Source organism: Perna viridis, chromosome 8 (genome assembly GCF_037379345.1).
Source record: "Perna viridis isolate PV_CMFRI_1.1 ecotype Kerala chromosome 8, ASM3737934v1, whole genome shotgun sequence".
Classification (NCBI taxonomy): Eukaryota; Metazoa; Mollusca; class Bivalvia; order Mytilida; family Mytilidae; genus Perna; species Perna viridis.
Window position 1 is genome coordinate 46,887,632 of NC_142452.1, and position 21,134 is coordinate 46,908,765.

General features: G+C 34.0%; 1 protein-coding gene across 2 annotated transcripts; it reads right to left on the bottom strand.

The window, feature by feature from the left end:
• Positions 1-255: 255 nt before the first annotated feature.
• LOC148610756 (uncharacterized) lies at positions 256-21,134 on the bottom strand. Of its 2 annotated transcripts, none has more exons than XM_088596106.1 (12): positions 20,904-21,134; positions 19,812-19,900; positions 15,245-15,379; positions 12,810-12,944; positions 10,689-10,823; positions 9,488-9,622; positions 7,501-7,635; positions 6,462-6,596; positions 6,045-6,143; positions 5,159-5,246; positions 4,134-4,192; positions 256-2,625 (listed from the first exon to the last, which is right to left on the bottom strand). In XM_088596106.1, exons 1-12 carry the CDS (start codon positions 20,999-21,001, stop codon positions 2,345-2,347), a joined length of 1,524 nt encoding a protein of 507 aa, XP_088452232.1. In that variant the 5' UTR covers positions 21,002-21,134; the 3' UTR covers positions 256-2,344. The 2 variants fall into 2 exon arrangements, with proteins under 2 accessions (XP_088452232.1, XP_088452233.1); XM_088596107.1 differs by having other exon boundaries at positions 19,799-19,900; positions 20,904-21,043.

The following is a 21,134-nucleotide window of genomic DNA, read 5'->3' on the forward strand; positions in this document are numbered from 1 at the left end:
AATTCGATATGATTTCACGTTTTCGGGCAGAAGCCGGTTTTGAACAACAAGCATTTTCAACGATTTCTGTTGCAAATTTTTGTACTTTTCATCTATCCAAATTTTCACAAATTTGCATTTTTGGGACATTAAGAGTTTTTTTTCTAAGGACTCCAATGAAAATTCCGAACACGTGGACACTTTTTTGAAAGTGGCCTTACTTATGGTCAGAATCCTGGGATAAATGGGCCAGGTCCTTTTAACACACGAAATAACTTTTCATTTTAATTATTTAATGGTTGATCAGAACATTTAAATGGTATTACATGTGTTTGTAGTTTTGATGAGTTGCAACAAAATTATACGTATGAAATAGAATTGATGATACATTAACATAACACAAATTGCAAGAATTTTCCACAGGAAGGAGTGGAACGGGATAAAGAACAAAAAACAAAAACAAAACAAAAAAAAAAAAAAGTTTATAATAATAGTAAAAGGGGTTTTTGTTTTTGTTTTTGTTTTTGTTTTTTTTTTTGGGGGGGGGGGTTGGCGGTTGAATCTCCGTTTCGTTAAGTTTTGTTAATATTGGCACAATTTGGACATATAATAAGCGAATGGTAGCCTGGAACCCTCTGATCCTTCAAAAAATGTCTGGATCGGAACTCCCATTTTATACATTACTGGATCCGCTTCTGTAGCATCTATAATTATTTTTTAAACCAAAAACCTGTGTCAAGATTATGCAATACAATTCATAGTGCATATGAAAACATTGTTTATGCTCACAGATCAATGGATAGCTTCTATCTTTTAAGTTTGTAGCTGACTTTTTAACTTAAAGCAACGCTTCACAAAAATTTCGTAAATTTAAATTCCTGCTTATATATAATTCCATTTTCTCTCTCAGTCGCCTTCCATAATATAGTTCCCCCTTAAAGACAAGTTTTAACACTTATTTAGTCACCCCTTAAAAGGAAAGTATCCGTCATACCTAAATATATATATATAGTGGTCTAGGGCGCTGGACTTTGTGCAGGCGGTGTTGCCATAGATGTCACAGCGGTACAGTTCGAGTCCCGCGGAGGGAACGACCAGAACGTTGCATCGCAAATTTGATAGTTCTAACATCGTTGGGAATTTTTCAGACCGAATATATATATATATTCGGGTCTTGGATCTAATGCATGCATTTCTCTAGGATTTTTTTTTTTTTATTTGCATGGTATATTTTATCACGGCCCAACTTATTATAAGTCACTTTTAACATTCATGTATTTCAATAAAGGACCTCAGACCCTTATACTTTCTGTTTTTAGTTTATTCCTGCATGGCCCTGTTATTCAGATAGTGTAAACGTATAAAACTCTTGTGATGGTAAAGAAAGCGGTTAAGTATCTCGCGAAATAAATTATTCATACAATGAATTCCAAAGGCTAACTATTTGTCATATTAACTAAAAACAAAAATATTCGGAAGTAAGTTCATATGAACGAATCCGTGAAATTTAGTAATTTCTACTAAAGACATGTCACTTTGAGCAATAATCTATTCAAACGAGATCACATAGGAGTTAGAACAGGGGCGGATTCAGACAGGGGCGTGGTGGGCGTGCGCCCTCCTAAAATTTGCAAAGCATGGGTTTTCAGGGGGTAGATTTAGGTGGTTTTATGTTGAAACTTTAATTTCTCGCTAATTTTACCACAAAAGATTTCTACATTGCACACGCTCTACAAGAATATTTCAAAAATATAACCTAAAAAATTTTAACTGTGCGCCCCCTGATCCAAAATCCTGGACCCGCCCCTGAGTTAGAAAAACTATTTACTTATAAGCATGTATATTGGGGATATACAAAAATGTAACTTTCAAACGCGCGTGAACGAATTGCTGATTTACAAGATGACTATACATAATATGACCTTTGTCTTCCAAGCATCCACAACCTCTCGGCATACAAAATCAACTTTTCTTATAATGCATGTACATCTCCATGCTCTCACTCGCACGACGCACTACTTGCATTGACGGTTACTCTCTCTTTCGTTTTGTACTGTCACGCCTTTCAACATTCAAAATCTATAATTTGCAATATTATTTCCATCTGTTGAATGTCATACATTCACTCCATTTCACTTTCACTTTGGTGCGCATGCACATGTAACGACTTTTCTTGAGTCTCACTGAACGTCTTTTAGACTGCACCCATCTTGTGATTTGGAAACATGATTACACTGAGCGTATATACAGTTTAAATGTTCATAAGGATGTATGAAGTGTACATGAACGAGCTGCAGGTGCAACTAAATGTCGTATCCACTTGGTAGTTCTCGCTCCCGGAAATACCCGAGTAGAAATAAAATATCTATTTGCGTGACAGTGAGGTATACTGTTGATCGTCTTTTTTATTGAACATTTCATACGCATGCTCAATTCTCTGTCCCTGTAAATCTTCATATTTGTCCTCGGAGGGTCTGTCTTTTTCTATGATAGGCGATCCTGTAAAATTCTCATATTCAGGGCTCATAGGTTCGTACGCGGTATTCGCTACCGCTTTATTTTTACCATTAATTTGTGTGTTTTCATACGTTTTAACATCTGTGTTGTGATAAAGGGCTGGCGAAGGCTCCCCGGCTGATCTAGTAGCTGAAAAATAAATTACGTACGTGTGGGAAATAACTAGGTTAATTTGATTTTTTATAGTAATAATGCTGCTCTTTAAAACACGTGTACAACATATCGAAATTAAATTCGCAATTTCAATTTCTTCGTATTTAATTATACAATTTAGTGCACAATACTAAAAAAGACAGTAAAAATCCTTGAGAGGTTTTCAATGGGTAAAAAATATTTGTAAAAAATTATAACTTACTTATTAAGCGCGAAATTTAGAGCCTTGGTTTCCTTATTGTAATTTATTAAAAAAAACTCTAGAACCAAGCAAGAACTGTATTTTTTATAATACCTTATTATATTTTAGGACCATTATTTGAACCAAGGACGGCAGACCAATTATACAATGGTTGCTAATATAAATGGCATTATCATTACAAAGTAATAGGATTTGTAAGTCTTGTTCTAGTTTCAGTTTCCCTTCCAAAAATTTCGATGTAAAACACATTAAAATCCGAAGACCAATCTGCATTTTATTGTTTACTTCTGGGAAAACGGAACGCTGTATCGCAATGCAAAATCTTAAATTTCATGCTTCACTTAACATTTTAGCCTGCTAAACTAAATATTAAATATTTTGTATTTTTATCAGTATTTTTACACGACAAGATATTTCGCTTTTAAATATTGAACTCATTGCTATGTTAATGACGAATCTCTACGCATTTGAATGGTAGACGAGGATCGACCTATTCCCACGAAACCACGGAGTCACGTGACTAGACTTACATACCCTATTGCCTCAAACGACAACATGTGTCGAGCCTCATATGAGATTTTTATTAATGTTCAATAAGTCAGTTATATCTCTTCCCTACTGATGTCAGTTTATCATCGTCTAACTAAGCCACCATTGTTTTATTTCACTGAATTCTCTGAAGTGATTGTATTTCTCTGTTGTAATACCCTCTTGACATTTGGGTGTGCATTGATAAGTACCAAATAGTTAAACAGAGTAATCATGGGAACCAATGTTATAGCGAAAATCGCAAGAATGTAATCCAGGCTCAAGGACGAGTCATGAAAAATAGACAAACACAACAAAGAACATGAAGTAACTAAAATCATACATACAAAGTAACAAAAGCAAATGAGCAACTCGGAATCCACTTAAAACTGGGAGCATACATTATATGTAGACCAGGTGCACCGGTAGGGTAAGCGTCCTCTGCTTTTCTATAAACACCTGCAGATTTGCTTATAAAAAGTCAAGTCCGGGGTAGACGAAAGAGGAAAGGAAAACTATGACACATTGAAAAAATCAGTTCCCAATCGTTTTAAATGAGACCACAGTGCCAGACCAGGTTATGCCAAATGGATCTAACCAATTTGACGACTAAGTCGTGTATAAAAACGTTCTTTTAATTTCTTTTTTTTAACATTTTGCGCTGGCCCTACATTATGGTTGAACAATAAAAGAAATAAAAAGGATTCATTTCTTCGTTCTACATTTCAAACGTTTTTGCAAACTGAATACTCACATTTTTTAATATGTAACTTTGGTTTCTTTTCCTTCGGTTCAAGGAACGGGATATCTAACCTGAAATATCGGAGTTCTGCATTAACATAAATGTAACTTTAAATTGTTTTATGTACATAAAAAGGTTTTGATAGAAAAATCAGCTAGACTTGTATGTATCCTTATAGTTCGGAGGGCTAAATGAATTACTGATCACTTCAGAGGCAATATTCTCCCATTTACAATCATACTGGAGTATTGTTTATGTCTGTCATGCATGTGCATGTATATGTACATTGTTGTAAAAATATTTTGGAGATAGGTTAAAAGATACATTTTGAAAAATCTGTAAAACCAACTAATACTCCAGGTTAAGGAGGTAGACCTAGGGTAAGGGACATGAAATCAGTGATATGTTTGTATCATATTCAATTTCACCAAAGCCTATCAAGCTTTCGTATGAAACAGAATGAAATCAGTCAAAGTTACTTTGATGCTTACATGAGATTGATGTAAAATGCTGAATACAAACGTTCCAATGATTTGAATGAGTTGTGTCCCTTACCCTAGGTCCACCTCCTTAAATAGGCCTTAGAAATAACGTCACTTGCAGTGTGACATAGTTCTTTGGTAAGAACGACCTCTCTACAAGATATACTAAACAGCCAAGTACATGTATCATATGATATTAAAATAGTCTTTTAGGCTGGTTGTCAGTATTAGATGTTTTATACTCTTAAAATGTCCAGTTATTTATTTTTTCATGCAATTTGAAATCAAGTTAATTAAATTATGTATAAAATAAACAAAAAAATCAAAATATTTTTTTTTCATTTTTTCTAACATCCCCCTGTTGAAATACATGTACATTAAATTTTGTAGCTTTTGTATTTCGTGTATTAGAAGTCATTGCTTGATATCTTCTCATTGCACCTATTTTTCAATGTAGAGAACTTGCCAAGGCTCGTTTTATTCTGTGGACATTGAATACTTTGAGAAATATGAAGAAATATGCATTTTTTCTCATTTTACACTAAAACAGCTTACCCTCTTCGGATCCGCATGACGAAAAATATGAACACCACAGCTATAATACCAAGCAGGACAGACAAAACCACTATAACAGCTACAAAAGCTATACAAGAACAAAAGAAAACAAAAGACAATCAGTACAAAGACATTTATTAATCTCTTGATAGAAAATTCTTTCTTTTCCACAGAAATGTGAATATCCACTTTAAAAACGCATACAGGACATCCAAAAACTTCGAGGAAAAAAATGTAAAAATCTAGAACTCGCGCAAATAGGTGCTCGAAAGATATACGAAAACAACTCATTATAGCGATATAAACATTAAGCCCATCCTTATGGAACGCCAAATGATAGAGTTAATATGTCCAATATAATAACTTTGACTTCTATTTTTCAAATAAGATTTTATTCATGCAATTCCGTGCAATTTTGAAAGGATCCATTTTTTCAGAATGGTCTATAACGTTGAAAGTTGCGGGCAAGTCTTACCATCACCAGTATTACACGAGAGTTTTTTTCCTTTCCAGACTGTTCATTTTGTTTCTATCGATCTTCATTAACATTGTTTACTGTGTGCAGTGGCAGATGTGTGGGGGTAAGGGAGGGTCATTTTTTATCATTAGATTTAATTTGTTAATTTTGATGAAAAGTTGGACAAAATTGAGCACACTGTATTGATTTTAATATTTCATATTGTCTTAGCCTTGTTTTGCGTTCTTTTGTCCTTTCTGATACCACATTTTGCTTCAACCTTAATTACATGCCCATGAGAATCACAATTTCAATTCTTTACAGACCAGACTTTTTTTTTACATAATTTTTATGTATGGTCTGAAGAGTACTTCTTCACGTTCAACTTTAAGGCAATTTTAGAGCAGATTAAATTGAACCTCTATTAACCTGAGTTTCTAGAAGAGCATTCACCAGTAGCTACATCACACGTATCGCACCCCTGACATCTCCCGTGACAGTGGCTTCCAAATGTTCCTTGCCTGCATGCTGTGAGAGATATTTATAATAAGATATCATTTGATTTTTTTTTCATTTTTTGGGTTGAAAAGATGGGGGTGGCGGTTGGAATCAAATTGCTTAAATATTTTAATGCATTGATTCATCAGTTTCAGTTTTATTTGTTTTAAAAACAATTTTCGCAGATACATTCTGTTTAACTTTCTCATTTTGTGCTTATGATCAACGTTCAAATTTCTCAGTGTTGTTGAATAATTATGTTAATAAACATTAGATATGATGTTCAAATCATCAAACAATGGCTCAAAACAAGAAAAACAGAAAAGATTTTAATTAGTGTATATTTACCAATATCACATCCGCTTCCGGTCCAACCAGCTCGGCATACACATGTACCAGTAACTGCGTCACAAACCTCGAAGGCGTTCTTAGGGCAAGAGCACTGTGATTTACATAAATTACCGTAGGTCCTGTCTGCGCAAACTGAAACGATAATACATGAACATATGTTAAAGAATGTACATGTATGTATGACAGGGATGAACTTAGCATTATCTGTCCTAATGACGACTTTCATGTTCAGTCCCAGTCTTTTAATAGTCCAACCAGACCTTAGTTATAGTTCAGATTGCATCACTATGATGTCTACTCGACATAATAATCTCATAAAAGGAAACAGTGACTGTTGTTATTACATGTAATTCTAGTCTTGCATCGGCCCTTAGACTGAAATTGAACATTAAAAGGGCTCACTTTGCTCGCATTTAATTTTAGTTAAGACGCAAAAATACAGTTGAGATTTTTATTTGATTGCCATAGCTTAAGTTTTATTTATGATAGATGTAATGAATAAACTAAAGTATGCATTCTTTCCTTCGTTTTAGTAAACCAATACCTTAAAAGACACAAATAACGAAATGTGCATTTATTTAAATTGACATTGAATTTCAGTAAAGACGTACTTTGAATCGCTGTCCTCAAATCATGGAAAGTAGGGAAGCTTTTTGGCATAACCTAACGTTTTAATATTCTTGTGCTCTCCACTAAATTGTGACTCTAGTCATGGAGAAGACAACTTCATTTAGACACAAAGAGAAGTTAAATAAACGCATGAGTGATTCATTCTCCATATTAATATGTAAACGCATGGAGTTAGCCCCATTTATGACATGGTAACTACCAGATTTGCATCAGTTGACCAAACTGTCTTGAAGTCATTAGTGTTTTTAGAAGCAAAATTCACAATTCCTACATATAACACAAAGTTCTACTGATCCCTGCATTTAAAATACTATGGAATGAATCCAGGCTTTTTCCGTTTGGATAAAGCCTGGTAACATTTATGACACTGGCCTCTAGTAAAGCCAGGTCATTAGGAATTACTCACCTTTATGACACCGGTCCCCGGTAAAGCCAGCTTTACAAAGACAACTTCCGTTAGTATGAAGGCATTTATTGATGTTTCCAACTTCACAAGTACAATTCTGTAAACAACCATTGCCAAACGTCATACCTGCACATTCTGTGTATAGAATATGAATGAAAATCAGTTCATAGGTTTATGTGGTTACATGTATTCCCTACCTCGCATCCTTTTCATACGCTGAACCATAACGTGAAATTTCACCTATGAATTATTGATCCAACCCGTGGTAAAATGTGTATAACTTAACGACTGGTGGAGATCAAAACAGTAATTTTATTACGATGAAATTAATAATGTACGTGGACAAAATTTATAGCTAGAGAGACCTTATTGATAGATATGTCATTTGCACTGTTGGAACTGCTCGCCTGTTTCCCGTACAATTTTATGTAAAAGCCGAACACACGAGGTTGACTAAATATTTCCGATTGTTATTGGTACAATATATCATTTTCTCTCATACTGAAGTCAGACCCTCAAAGGTTCTAAGATTATTGATTAAATTCGTATGGTTTGCCGTTATTACTCTAATGACACAGCCTACATTGATAGAAAAAAATAGTTTAATGCCATACTCTCTTTCAGATTACTAAATTAACAATATACACATACTGCCTGTAGTAGAGGGTGTTACGCTAGAGTATCACACGAGGTAAATATATCATCCTCGACTTCGTCTCGGGTAATATATTTACCTCGTGTGATACGAAGCGTAACACCCTCTACTACAGGCAGTATGTGTTATATTATACTAAATAATACGAGAGTGTGATATATCGAGAGGAGAGAGGGTGATATATCGTTAAAATATCATTGACTGAAATAAAATATATAATTACGTTTCAACAATTTAATAAAGTAACAACAAAAAAAGTAAACAAATTTGAAAATTAGAAAGTTTACCTCAAATAAGAGTGAAAATTCACATTACAATTATTGTTCGATACACATGGCATCACATTCCTGTTTGTGGGTTCGAACATTTGATTTGAAGAAGGGTGATATATCGAGAAGAGAGAAGGTTATATACCCAAAAGGAGGGTGATATATGAATCAGCCAATCACTGTTCAGTGTGTGTGTGGGGGGGGGGGCATGTAAGAATGTGCAGGGATTAGACTAAAATATCACATCAATCATTACCCAATCAGAATTCAAGATTTTTGTATGAAGTATAACATATAATAATAAAGATGTCAACTTCGGAATTTCGTCTTTATATATCAAACAATCAGATCGATGCCTAGGGTCGTTATACGTCCGTTATCGTTTACCGGTACATTGGCAAATATTTTTCACGTGAAATTCATGTTAATCGAGCTTCACATGGAATAAACATGATTTTCTTATGAAATTCACTTAACATGAATTGCATGTGAACAATTCACGTGAATTTCACCTGAAGGCTCGAATTTCACGTGAATTTTTGTCACAAAGGTTATTTAAACAACTCAGGTGAAAATTATGTGAAATTCGTTTGAAAATCATGTGAAATAATTTTGCCTGTGTAATAGAATATAATATAAGACAGATGTATCCTGTAAAAGGACGAAATCGGTTATGCCGATTATGCGTTTTATTTTATAGTTTTACTTTAATTAGAACTCATTTTTCTTCATTATTCACACTAACAAAATTTCAAGATATGACTAAAAATATAATAATTTTGTTTTCTTGAGAATTCGAAACGTGTAATTTAAAAGATTCCTACTCGGTATAACTGGTTGTCTGCCGGACTTTTTACTGCGTACTAACGTTAGCATCTACCAGGTTACCTAATACCTCGTCCGGAAGTACTCGGCCATATTTGTACACTTAAACGAAAAGATAGTTCCGCGGTATGTAACTTCCTAAAATGCTCTATTAAAATTAAGTTCATGGATATGTTTTTATTGGTTACCATTATGAGGACGTGGCCCTCTTCTATTTACCACAAGTCTATTTATATACCTTCGTTGCAGAGAGTGCCGATGTATCCCGCCTTACAAGTACACCTTCCATCCACGTGATTGCATGACGATGTTCCGACTTGCAAGCAGCTACATGTAGACTTGCAGAGTTTTCCATACGACTTATCCGGACATTCTTTCAAAAAGAAAAGATACATATAAGTCCTAAACTGCAAGTAAACTATTCACGGACTATAATAACATAGAACGAACAAAACATAACAAAAAATAAGTATGAGAGAAAGGTACAGACAGACATACATCAATCAATTCATTTATAGATTAATCGATAAGTTCGTTAATGTACAAGTGGCACCATCTATAATATTGATTGATTGAGATTGACCATGGAAGATAGCGATTGATAAATCGAACAGGCTCTGCTTTAGTCCGAAAGCTCAGCTGGATCTTTATTATGCTAGCTCACAGAAGCAACAGCTCGCATTTAGTCATGCCACACCGTTCGGATACATTGTTCCGACTCCGACCCGACCAATCGTCACTGCATGCTTGGCGGAGCAGCAGCGGTTAACAGTTTTATTAAAACCTTTGGTGTGGCCCGGTCGGTGTCGAACCCAAGTCCCCCGCACTCCGAGCACGCTACCCTGAGAAACCCGAGGCGGTTCCATTTATAATAAATCCTTAAAACTTGTAAAACATTCAAGACTATGAAGTTTCATTGTCACATACATGTATGAGACAATATATCTCAATACAGAGTTCACGCCTTTCCAGGTTGACAACCCACCGACTTGACATTAACTAGTCTGAATAGATTTTACTCGCTTTCAATGTGACAGATTCTAATGGCGTAACAGGACATTCTTACACTTTCCAGTGTACCTGATGTCACTCCCATAATGCCAGTGCTTTAGCTTTTAGTGTGAAGACTGGTTTTCCTTCTCATCAGATTTTACATGTAATTGTATTTTTTTCTTTAATTACATTGTGAAAACTATGAGGATCGCCTTGGTTTCATCTTTTTTTTGTTTTGATCATGTACAATGTACGTGTATTCTAATGCCCATTCTTTGTCCGTCTATAATGATGCTTCGGTATATTTTTTACCGATACTTAAAAGTACACTTTTTACATGTGCGCAGTACCGGTATTATATTGAAAATAGGACTGGAGTGCATCAATATATATATATAATTATTTTCTCTAGAGAGTATTTTTTAGCCACCGGCAATTTTACTTACTGTTCTGACAAGTAGTTCCATTATACCCAGGTTTACACTCACAATATCCATCAGTGTGCCCGCATGATATGGTATTTGCATCGGAACACGTACACGTTTTGGTACATCCCGCTCCATACTTCCCTTCGGAACACCCTGGAAAAAAATCAAACGGTGTCACATTAATATTACTAATTCTCCCTTTAGGCGGTGATTAAAAATGCATGTGACTATGGAGAGTGGTGATTAAATTTTTGTGAGAGTATTCCCGTTTTTACATTTCAAAGTTTTCCACAGATTCCACGAGAGAAACAGATTCAGTCTCATCCAGTAATCTCATACTCGCAGTGATTCCAAGATTTGTTCACTCTCGATAATTTTAATTTTAGATTCAACCTACTCGCTGAAGCTCGTGGGTTGAACGCTAAAATTTAACTATTGCGAATGAAGATTTCTTGTAATCCCCTCGAGAGTGAAGGTAAAACTACAATTCCATACGCTGAAGGTTGTATCATGTAATTCATGTTTACTGTAATATTGTTTTTAGAACAGATTTATTGCCGCGGTGCCACACAAAAAAAATCTATCTCAACTCAAACGACTCACTACTAGATATTGTTTTATGAACTCACTAACATTCCATTTCCTCTTGTCTTATAAAACCATATCATTAAAAAGATCTGTATACGGAATTTTTTTATTTCAAGTGATGATCGACTTTCAAATTAAAAAAAAATACGACCTCGGAAAGTAATAAAAACGAGCACTTACGGTGGTGAATATATTTGGAAACAAGTTATATTCAACTGTGTCAAGTTCACTTCTGTTATACAATGTAAAACCAAAAATCTTTAAAAAAATCCTTCAGCTTGAAATGTTTCAATATATATATATATTTAAAAATATATCCGGAATAAAAACCAAATATGAATTATTTATTATGATTATTTTTCTGTATTTTATTTTATTATTCTTGCAAAAATTGTTATCTGAACCTGACCAGACAGATCTGGATTATTTGAACCTGACCAGACAGATCTGGATTATCTGAACCTGACCAGACAGATCTGGATTATCTTATACTGACCAGACAGATCTGGATTATCTGAACCTGACCAGACAGATCTGGATTATATTATACTGACCAGACAGATCTGGATTATATTATACTGACCAGACAGATCTGGATTATCTGAACCTGACCAGACAGATCTGGATTAGTCCGATAAGTATTAGTTGATACTACTACATTAAAATAACTTTTTTTCTTAAATGAACATTGACTGCGCCAGGGAAATCTGCCGGTCTCAAACCTGGAAAAGGGGGAGAGTCTACATTTACATTATTTTACTAAGATAAATTTCTTACATTTTAATTTTTTTTTATTATACTTGCCAAAGAGATGAACAACCCATTATAAAGAGATCTTTTTTAATGGTAAATAACATACAATAACCACACCACGCATTTAATGTAGCACTAAAAGAATATCAAATATAAATTTACCTGTATTTTAGTGCAAAAGGAACATTAATTTATTGGCGCAATCCAACTACGAAAATCGAAAAGTAAACTGGCGCAAAAGAGTTGTGGCACAAAAGCCCAAATAGAACGATTGCAGTATAAACTACTTCAAGCGGTTAGTTAATGTTTATGTTAATTAATTCAAATGTATACAGACATATCCAATTAAATTATAAAAATGTACTTCTTATTTGTCAGTAGTTTACTTTATTCCATTATTGTATAACGATAATAAAAACCAACTTATCATTTCCATCATTCTTCTCTCCTTTTGTTTTTGCTAATCATTTTTCTTATGTATCTTGAATAGAGAGAATAAAAGTCTTGTTGGGACAAGGTGTGCTCGATATTTATCTACATGTAAAAAAATGAATGAGTTTTAAACTGTCAAATTCGTTAAAATCAAATGGTTTCAACCGCAAGCTTTGTATTAGATTTGCAAAATATGTCAGCCAGATTTACTTACAATTCTTGTATTATTCTGATTATATGATAATCTGTAACGAAAAAGTTGTGGACAGACGAGCGGACACCATGATCACTATATATCACCCGGAAGGGGAAGTGTAAAAAATAAACTTAATAATAAAAAATGGCAAAAAAATAATAATAACAAACTTGTTTGACAATTTGATCCAATAAAGCCAGGTTTACAGGAGCAGCTTCCATTTTTGTGATCACATGACACCGAATTTCCTTGGATACAGGAACAAGTCTCGGAACACTTCGTCCCAAATTTCCACGCGTCACATACTGAAACGGAAGAAACTATATGTAAGCTACAAATGTACATGTAGCTGTTGTTGAGTATTTTATGATTTCTGTTCTTCATAGCGATAATTATTCTGTGCCATTATCTTCTAAATTCGTATTACTTTAAGGGAACAAAAGAAATTTAAGTAGAATACCTAAAATTTGTACTGTATTTGGATTTCCCTAGTATTTCTCAAAGACAAGCGCGGATCCAAGGACTGTCGTACCGGGCGTACGCCCCCTCCCTAACTTGGTAAGAAAAAAAATTCACCACATGTTTCACCCCATAATATTTTTTGCCTTGCTTTGCACGGCATTTAATTCAATTCACGCCCCACCTCCCCAACTCAAATCCTGGATCCGCCCCTGAAAGATGATCTTGAGTGAACATAGTTCAAAATTTTAATGTGATATAAGGTAATCAAATGTGATATAAGGTCATCAAATGTCAAATAAGGTCATCAAATTTGATTATGAGATTATAAAACATTTTATATGGATACTATATGGAATTTACACAATTTTGCGCGAACTGTAAAAAAAAACAACTAGTAAGTAGAATTTCTTATAAATTTATATGAAAAACACCTAACTGACATTCTTTCTTATTTCAAAAAGAAAATATGAGGTCACTGGATATTTAAAAAAAAACTTAAAATACCCATTACATTACATTTTTCCGCCAATCATTTGGTCTCGCTAACCACGTCTAACGTTTCCATTACTTTACATGTTAAAAAAGTAATTTTCACACCGACACTACAATTTGTGTGTATGCTGATATATACTGTTTAAACGTGTGAATAATTTGCCTCAATGCTGTCAGTAAGCAGAAAATGTAAAAATGTTGATTTTCAGATTTATTTATTCAAGTCAATTTTGTGAAAAATTTCTACAATCGTCATACCATTGGCACAATGATTTTGAAAGCCTTATTTCCAATCTTCGAAATGGTATAAAACATTTTAATAACAGGTCATTTGTCCTGGGAATTCATAGTGAAATTTTGAACATTACTTTTTTAGCATTTAAAGTAATGGAAAAATTAGACGTGGTTAATGAGACCTTTTTACAATTTATGTTTGTAATTTTACCACACCAATTTTTATGTGAAAATTCTTTTAAAGTAAGTTAAGCACATTATTTTTGAAACATTTAAAACACTTTTAGGTACATTTCGTAATTGAAAATATATGTTTCCTTGTGATTTTACAAGATAACAGAAAATTATGCTGTGCGTAATAGGTTTGATCTACATTATAACTAAAGATGACTGTCTGCTGTTATTGCACATTCTAATTCGACCCTTTTAAGCTGATCCAGCCCCAATTGAATGCATTCTTGATCTTATCCTCTGCTTAATACAACTTCGCTATGGATATACCTTGGATTGATTTTGTACATTTGTAGTGATCGCTTACAACAATTTCCAAATTCCGGATTTATTTTTACACATAAACCTTTCTAAGTAACGGACGATTGTTTCCGTTTGTACTTAACACTCGTACAAGATAGATACACTGTTTTTATCATCTTTTGCTTAAAGGGAAAGTCCCTCTAATATCGTTGGAACATATTACCAATCAATCTCCTCCGCAGACATCAAACTGCTTCTTGCGTATTTACTGCGTATCACTCCGTTAGCTTATAGGCTCTGTTATTTTACAGGATGTGAAAAAATCACAGGGCATGAGCTCTACTCATTTTAAATCCACGAAGCTGGTTCCAGTGAACTGCGCTTATTTGTATAAAAAGATGCGGTTTAGCACTGAGTGTGGCCGATATGTAAAGCATTGGAATAGCGAAGATACTTTCTGTGCAAGAGATTAACCCCAATCGTAATCCATAATACTTGCATTGTGTATGCACTATGACTGTATCTTGTACTCTAATTCTTCACCCCGAGCTGACATAATTGTTTTATTACATTTTTAAGAATTTTTAGTTAGTGAGTTTCTCTTTATCTCGACATTTTGAAATGCATTTAATTTGGTCGAGGTACATTGTACGTAGTCTAACTTATTATTTGTATTAGTTTTTAGATGTATTTTTTTAAGTGAACAAATTTCAGCACATACGTATTCATTTTACAAATGATATTTGACCAATTACTATTGACTTTGATAATTTAGTCCCAGAAAACAACTTTATGGTGCCTGAATGTAAAGAGCCGCCGTCAGCCGTGCAATATCACTTGTAATTAATACGCCAAGCGAGTGATATCACAAAATATTGGTGTGTCAGAATACATTGGAACCATAACATAACATACGAAATGTAATAATTGTATGAGTACTTACTTTCTGCACATTGTGTTCCTTGATACCCCGCTTTACACGTGCAAGCCCCTGTCACGTGATGACACGATTGTGTATTATCTGCAGCACAACTGCATGTTTGAGAACAGTCGGTACCATATTTATTGTTTGTACAAGCTGAAAATGAAAGTTATAACGCAAGTAGTAAAACATTATTGTGTAAGGTTTTCCATTTAAACTAAGCTATTGGTCCGCTTTAGGCAAGCTAACATTTGTATACTGCGCCTCAAATAAAACACAGCCCGTTTAGAATCAATGACCATCTAACAAGTGGTATTGACGACCTTTACCATCCACCTTTAACATTTTGTATTCGTCATATTTTAGCTTCTTTTTTATTGACAGTCTAATAAGCTCCCAATGTGGGCTACAACGTAGAGAATTTTAAAAAAAAAAAAAAAAAAAAAAAAAGGTCATTACATAGTATGGGTCCCAAACAAATATTCTGGAGAATATTCAATCGGACCAAGCAGCTTCGTGATTAATTAGCGGGGGGGGGGGGGGGTAACTTGTTTCTTCGGGAGCGTTTGGTAACAAACTAAATGAATTTCTGAAATGATATCATATGCTTTCAAATCGAGCTCTTTTTGCATAGGCTAATTTATTAGCAAAAATATTATGGAAAATGGGCAATATGGTCAACAACGGCGACGTTCTGAGAAGCAATTAATACATGGACAAATCTGTATAATATTTTGTATCATCCAGACATGTCTATCTCAGTATCAGCACGAAGGTCTCTAGCCCCAGGAATGATTACGTTTGAATATTAGCCTATAAATATTATCAAGATGCAATACAAAAGACAAACGTGCGAAAATACGTGATTTAGCCGTCCAATACGTCATATTGGCATGATTAAAATCCATATTGGCTACGGCCAATATGACCTACTGGACTACTTAGTAAGTAAAGGTATAATTGCGTGAAGATTTTCCATATTAGCCTCGGAACAATTACTACATGTAAGCCAAATTGAATATGGAAAGCCTTACGCTATAATACTGTAGTATTTTCTGTGTAATTGCATGCTTTGTGAAAGATACCCGAGATGAAAGTTATTAAGTACCAATCCATAAAAAAATCAGACACTGTCAATGGTTAGGTGATTCATGGTGTAGAAAACCCAACGAACAAACGATGGTTTTTCAGTCTACGTATGCTATATTTTTACATAACACTCTTTTGAGAATATCATCTAAAATCAACCAAATGAAACCAAGTCAAGAACCGTAACTCTTTGCTTCATGTACAATCTATATTTTTGTTTTTACAAAAGCGCAACAACCCAATGAAAAACTACGACTGGTTATGTGATCAGTAACAGTATCTGAAAAAAATAAAACTGAATTTGTTGGGTTTTTGATATGCATGAATCACATTCTGTCTGAATTTTAGAAAGACTGCTACTTGAATATAGTTAACACATACTTCGACATAAGTTTGGTGCTGGGTAAAATAAATACGCTTTTTGAAAATATAGGTTACAGACCACCAATTCAACCAATGAGCATTTGGAACGTACGCAAAAATAGTCCTACGCAGAAATTACCCCTGTTCCTCATAGTGCTGTGAAAAAAGTTCTCATCTTATTTTAAAAATTTAAACAGTTTCTGAAAGGAAAAACATTTCTGTACATTTTATAGGTGCATTTTGCTTCTTGTGATGTGAAGCCTAATCTCCATAATGATTTTTAAATATACCCCTATCTTGTGAAAACACTGGGATTTCCCATGCTATTTATAGACCCTTCACTTCCGGTGACCAGTACTGCACTGCAAGTCTGCTAACCCCACATGCCACTCTGAGGATTGTGAGCTGACATATGTAGAATCATGCTGATATATAGTCATCTGCAGGTTAAAGTTAAGGTAAAGTCCAGAGAAGCCATTGAATATTGTGAAATTAGCATAGAAGCCTATGGGAAGTGGAATTAGTGGTTTTTAGCCTTAAGATGAAGCCATGGCAAAATGAAAAGTTTCTTGAAATAGCTTTAAACTACTTGAAGATCTTGTTAACTTTGCCATGAGAGGAATACACTACAAAAATCCTTCAAAATATGCATTTTTTTAAGTTATAGGTCCAAATTATGGAAAATTGGTCTTTTTGGCTGATTTTTATGTCCTATCTTGTAAAAAGTGTAGAAAATTTAGTAAAAATATCAAATATTAAACTTTGAGGGCTATATTTACCTAAATATGGTAGTAATAAGCACTTGAAATCAAGTTTTGTGTAGATTTGAGCAAAAATTAGGTTGGAAATGAGGAAAAACTCACTTTCATTACTGCGGTTAAGGCCATATAAGCATTCCCCTATGGCAACATGGAAAATCCATTATTGAGCACTTTTTTTGCTTTAGGTGCCCTTTACTGGTCATGTTTTAATGTGAAAACACTGTATTTACAAATTTAAAGCCAACTATATCACCTTTTGTGAAAATTTAAAGATTTAGGATTTTTGACATGTGATCAAGAAAAAGGGGGAGGCATGTCAGAAATAAATTTTTAAAAATAGACCAATTTCTCAGAAAATGATTACTTTTAAAACTATTTCTTCATTAATATTGTTAAAAAACAAGTTGTGATTGATATTTTTTATTTGAAAAGTCAGAAAAAGTTCTTTGCAAATATTTAATGCATTTCAGTATGGTAGAATATTTTCACTTTTTTGCTCGCACAACTTGGTTACCCTATATTTAAAAATCAAATATTTAAAAAAGTGCTTGTCACATTTCACTGAAACTTTGCAAATGCATTCAGTATGTGTGTAGGAAGATACCTGTATAGTTATTTATTTTTTCTAAGACAAAAAGTGACCCTTTAGGTTACAGACCACCAATTCAACCAATGAGCATTTGGAACGTACGCAAAAATAGTCCTACGCAGAAATTACCCCTGTTCCTCATAGTGCTGTGAAAAAAGTTCTCATCTTATTTTAAAAATTTAAACAGTTTCTGAAAGGAAAAACATTTCTGTACATTTTATAGGTGCATTTTGCTTCTTGTGATGTGAAGCCTAATCTCCATAATGATTTTTAAATATACCCCTATCTGTATATCTAAATATACCGCTTGCTCGCACAAGAAAACTAGCTTAATATCTTTTAACAGTAGTTTTGCATTAAGAAGGTTGTATTTTTTAGCTAATACATGTACAATGTTTCTATATCATTCCATGCGTCTATTTCAGTCTGTAAAACCCCTTGTTTTGTGTTTTTGTATGATATTTCCACTTTTGAAACTCGGAAAGAAACAAATATTCCCTCCCTAACAGGAGAATTACCAAATCGTACGAAGTGCTTCTTCCCAATCATGAAATACTTTTAAATTTTTTTCATGCGACGTGGGAAATTATCTATGACTTTAAAAATAAGAAAAATGGATATGGTGGATATGTCAAATAAACCACAACCCCTCAGGGATGAAAAATGTCAGCTCAAGGCCACCTATGTGGCTCCAATGAACGACGAGGAAACCCTCACACCACTGGGTAAGCCGCTTCAGCTGGCCCCCAAACAACATTATATATAAGTACAGCGAAATACATGTAGTTGCCGCTATATACTCCAGCAAAAGGTAAATTCAAAGTGAAAACAAAGCAAAACTTACAAAGGCCAAAAATTCCTTTCTTTGGAAAGGTACAAAAATGCGTCGGGGGATAAAGTACTTTGGCTTGACCACAACCCTCCCTCTTTTTAACAACTCGCCACTCCGGATTTATATTACTCAATTAAACATATCACCCTTGAAAATATGGATCCGGAAATATTTATTTGTACATTTTTATAATTTAAACTTTCATATTTCATAGGTCATTGTTAAAACATGAATAAAGAAACAGGCAATATGTGTTCCAATCTCTTTTGCATATGTTTGTTAAATCTAACAAACAAAAACAAAAACAAAAAAAAATGGAAATGCTTCACATATATCTGTTAAGCTTTTGGGATTCCTGTTTAGTTACAGCTGCACTTAAACGAAACAAAATTAAGGCTTTTAATATACATGTACCAATACAAATGTTTCATTTGAGTTCTTATGCGTCTATCAAGGAAGTAGACCTAAGGTAAGGGACAGAACTTTTGAAAGCAGTGATATGTTTGTATCATATTCAATTTCACCAATTGAAAGCCTTTCAAGCTTCCCTTGGAAAAAGAATTAAATCAGCCCAAGTTACTTTGATGGTTACATGAGATTAACGTAAAGTGGTTATTACAAACGTTCCAATGATTTGTAAGAGTTATGTCCCTTAATCTAGGTCTACCTCCGTAAGTTTCATGCTAAACTTTCTGCCTATGTCTCTGTCGAGAGCATGACTATCTTGACGTATCGTGTTTGCTTTATTTAAGATATATTCATGAGGAACTTGAACAAAAAATCCACATTATCCTCATTTGATAACTACCAATAAATCATTTATCCACTTTAGAGGTTATAAACAATTACATTGGTCTACAAGTAATAGTACCTAGTAATTTCCATATAAATACTTCAAGATATGAATTGTTAATTCGATTCGATAACTCAAGAAGCGTTACCTGTTTGACTCACCTGTGCAAGATCCGGAAGTAGCCTCATGATACCCTTTACAACAATAGTATTCTTTGACTTGAATGGTCGTGTTCCCACTAGTTTTATTTCTGTAAAACAACAGATAAAAACCCTTTCATTTTTAGACTTTCACAATTAAAGGTATTACTCCCGATTTGGCGTGCTTATGGCGAGACTACATTGTACAATATATGTGTCCTATTTCTTTAGGTATTTTTTTTCACTTTGTGACTTAAAATGCCATTACAAAAGACCAAAATTGATAATTGATAATTAAAATTTAAAAAGTTTAAATTTTCTTCTGTAAATTATTAATAACTTATACAACTGAAACTAGTTTGGTTGATGTATTTCCCCGTCCCCTCATCCGACTACACAGATAAATCATTCAACATTGCTTTCAAAGAATTTTGTAACCTTTGATAGGACATACGATCTTGCTGTCGACACGAAAAAGACTATCCGATTATTTGTGGATATAATTAATAGAGACACCGGTCCTATAAATTCCTCTTTCCTCTGCACTTTCGTCTACCCCTGACTTGACTTTTTTTGAGCAACTCGGCGGGTGTTTCTAGAAAAGCAGAGGCCGCTTACCCTACCAATGCACCTGGTCAATTCTCCCAGTTTTTAGTGGAGTCGAGTTGCTTATTTGTTTTTGTTACTTTGTATGTATGATTTTAGTTATTTTATGTTCTTTGTTATATATGTCTGTTTTCCATGTCTAGTCTTTGTCCCTGGATTACATTCCTTTGATTACCGCTATAACCTTGGTTCCCTTGATTACTCTTTCAGAAGTTTTTTTCTATTATTTTCTTAGCATATTTGAAAGGAGTGCACGTATATGTATTATATTTAGCCTCTTTATTACGTATAAAAATGTGGTATTTTGTTATTCTGTGCTTCTGTTTTATTTTCAGGAGCATGATTGTGCTGGGGAATTAGAAAACGGTTAAGTACTGCGCCTAGTTCAATTTCAAAGTTATTAAACAAATGCTGAAAATGAAAAAAAAATGGGGTGGGTGGGTACACGAACGTGCCTTTATTTTCAACAATTGTTACTACTTAATGAATCATGTAAAATAAACTTACATATTTCTTTCACACACATTTGCCCCTGGTCCAGTAATCGCACTTAAAGAATAGCCAAAGTAACAAAGAAGGAAAATAAATATACACAATTTATCCATCGCAGTATATCATTGTAGTAACCCGGAAGATGGATATTACAAGTCTTGTTTTCGTTTACATGTATCCAATCCTGTCTTCATTAGTTAAACTTACGGAAATGATTTCAAGTAGATAAAGCCACTCCGCACTTGT

Bases quoted from the DNA above. Each gene is read 5' to 3' on its own strand.
- LOC148610756 (XM_088596106.1), bottom strand. From the start codon at position 21,001: ATGGATAAATTGTGTATATTTATTTTCCTTCTTTGTTACTTTGGCTAT. The intron at 5,247-6,044 runs GTTAATAGAGGT...GTTCTTGTATAG, and splicing joins ATGCTCTTCTAGAAACTCAG to CTTTTGTAGCTGTTATAGTG. The intron at 2,626-4,133 runs GTGAGTATTCAG...TTTATTTTTCAG, and splicing joins AAAGTTACATATTAAAAAAT to CTACTAGATCAGCCGGGGAG.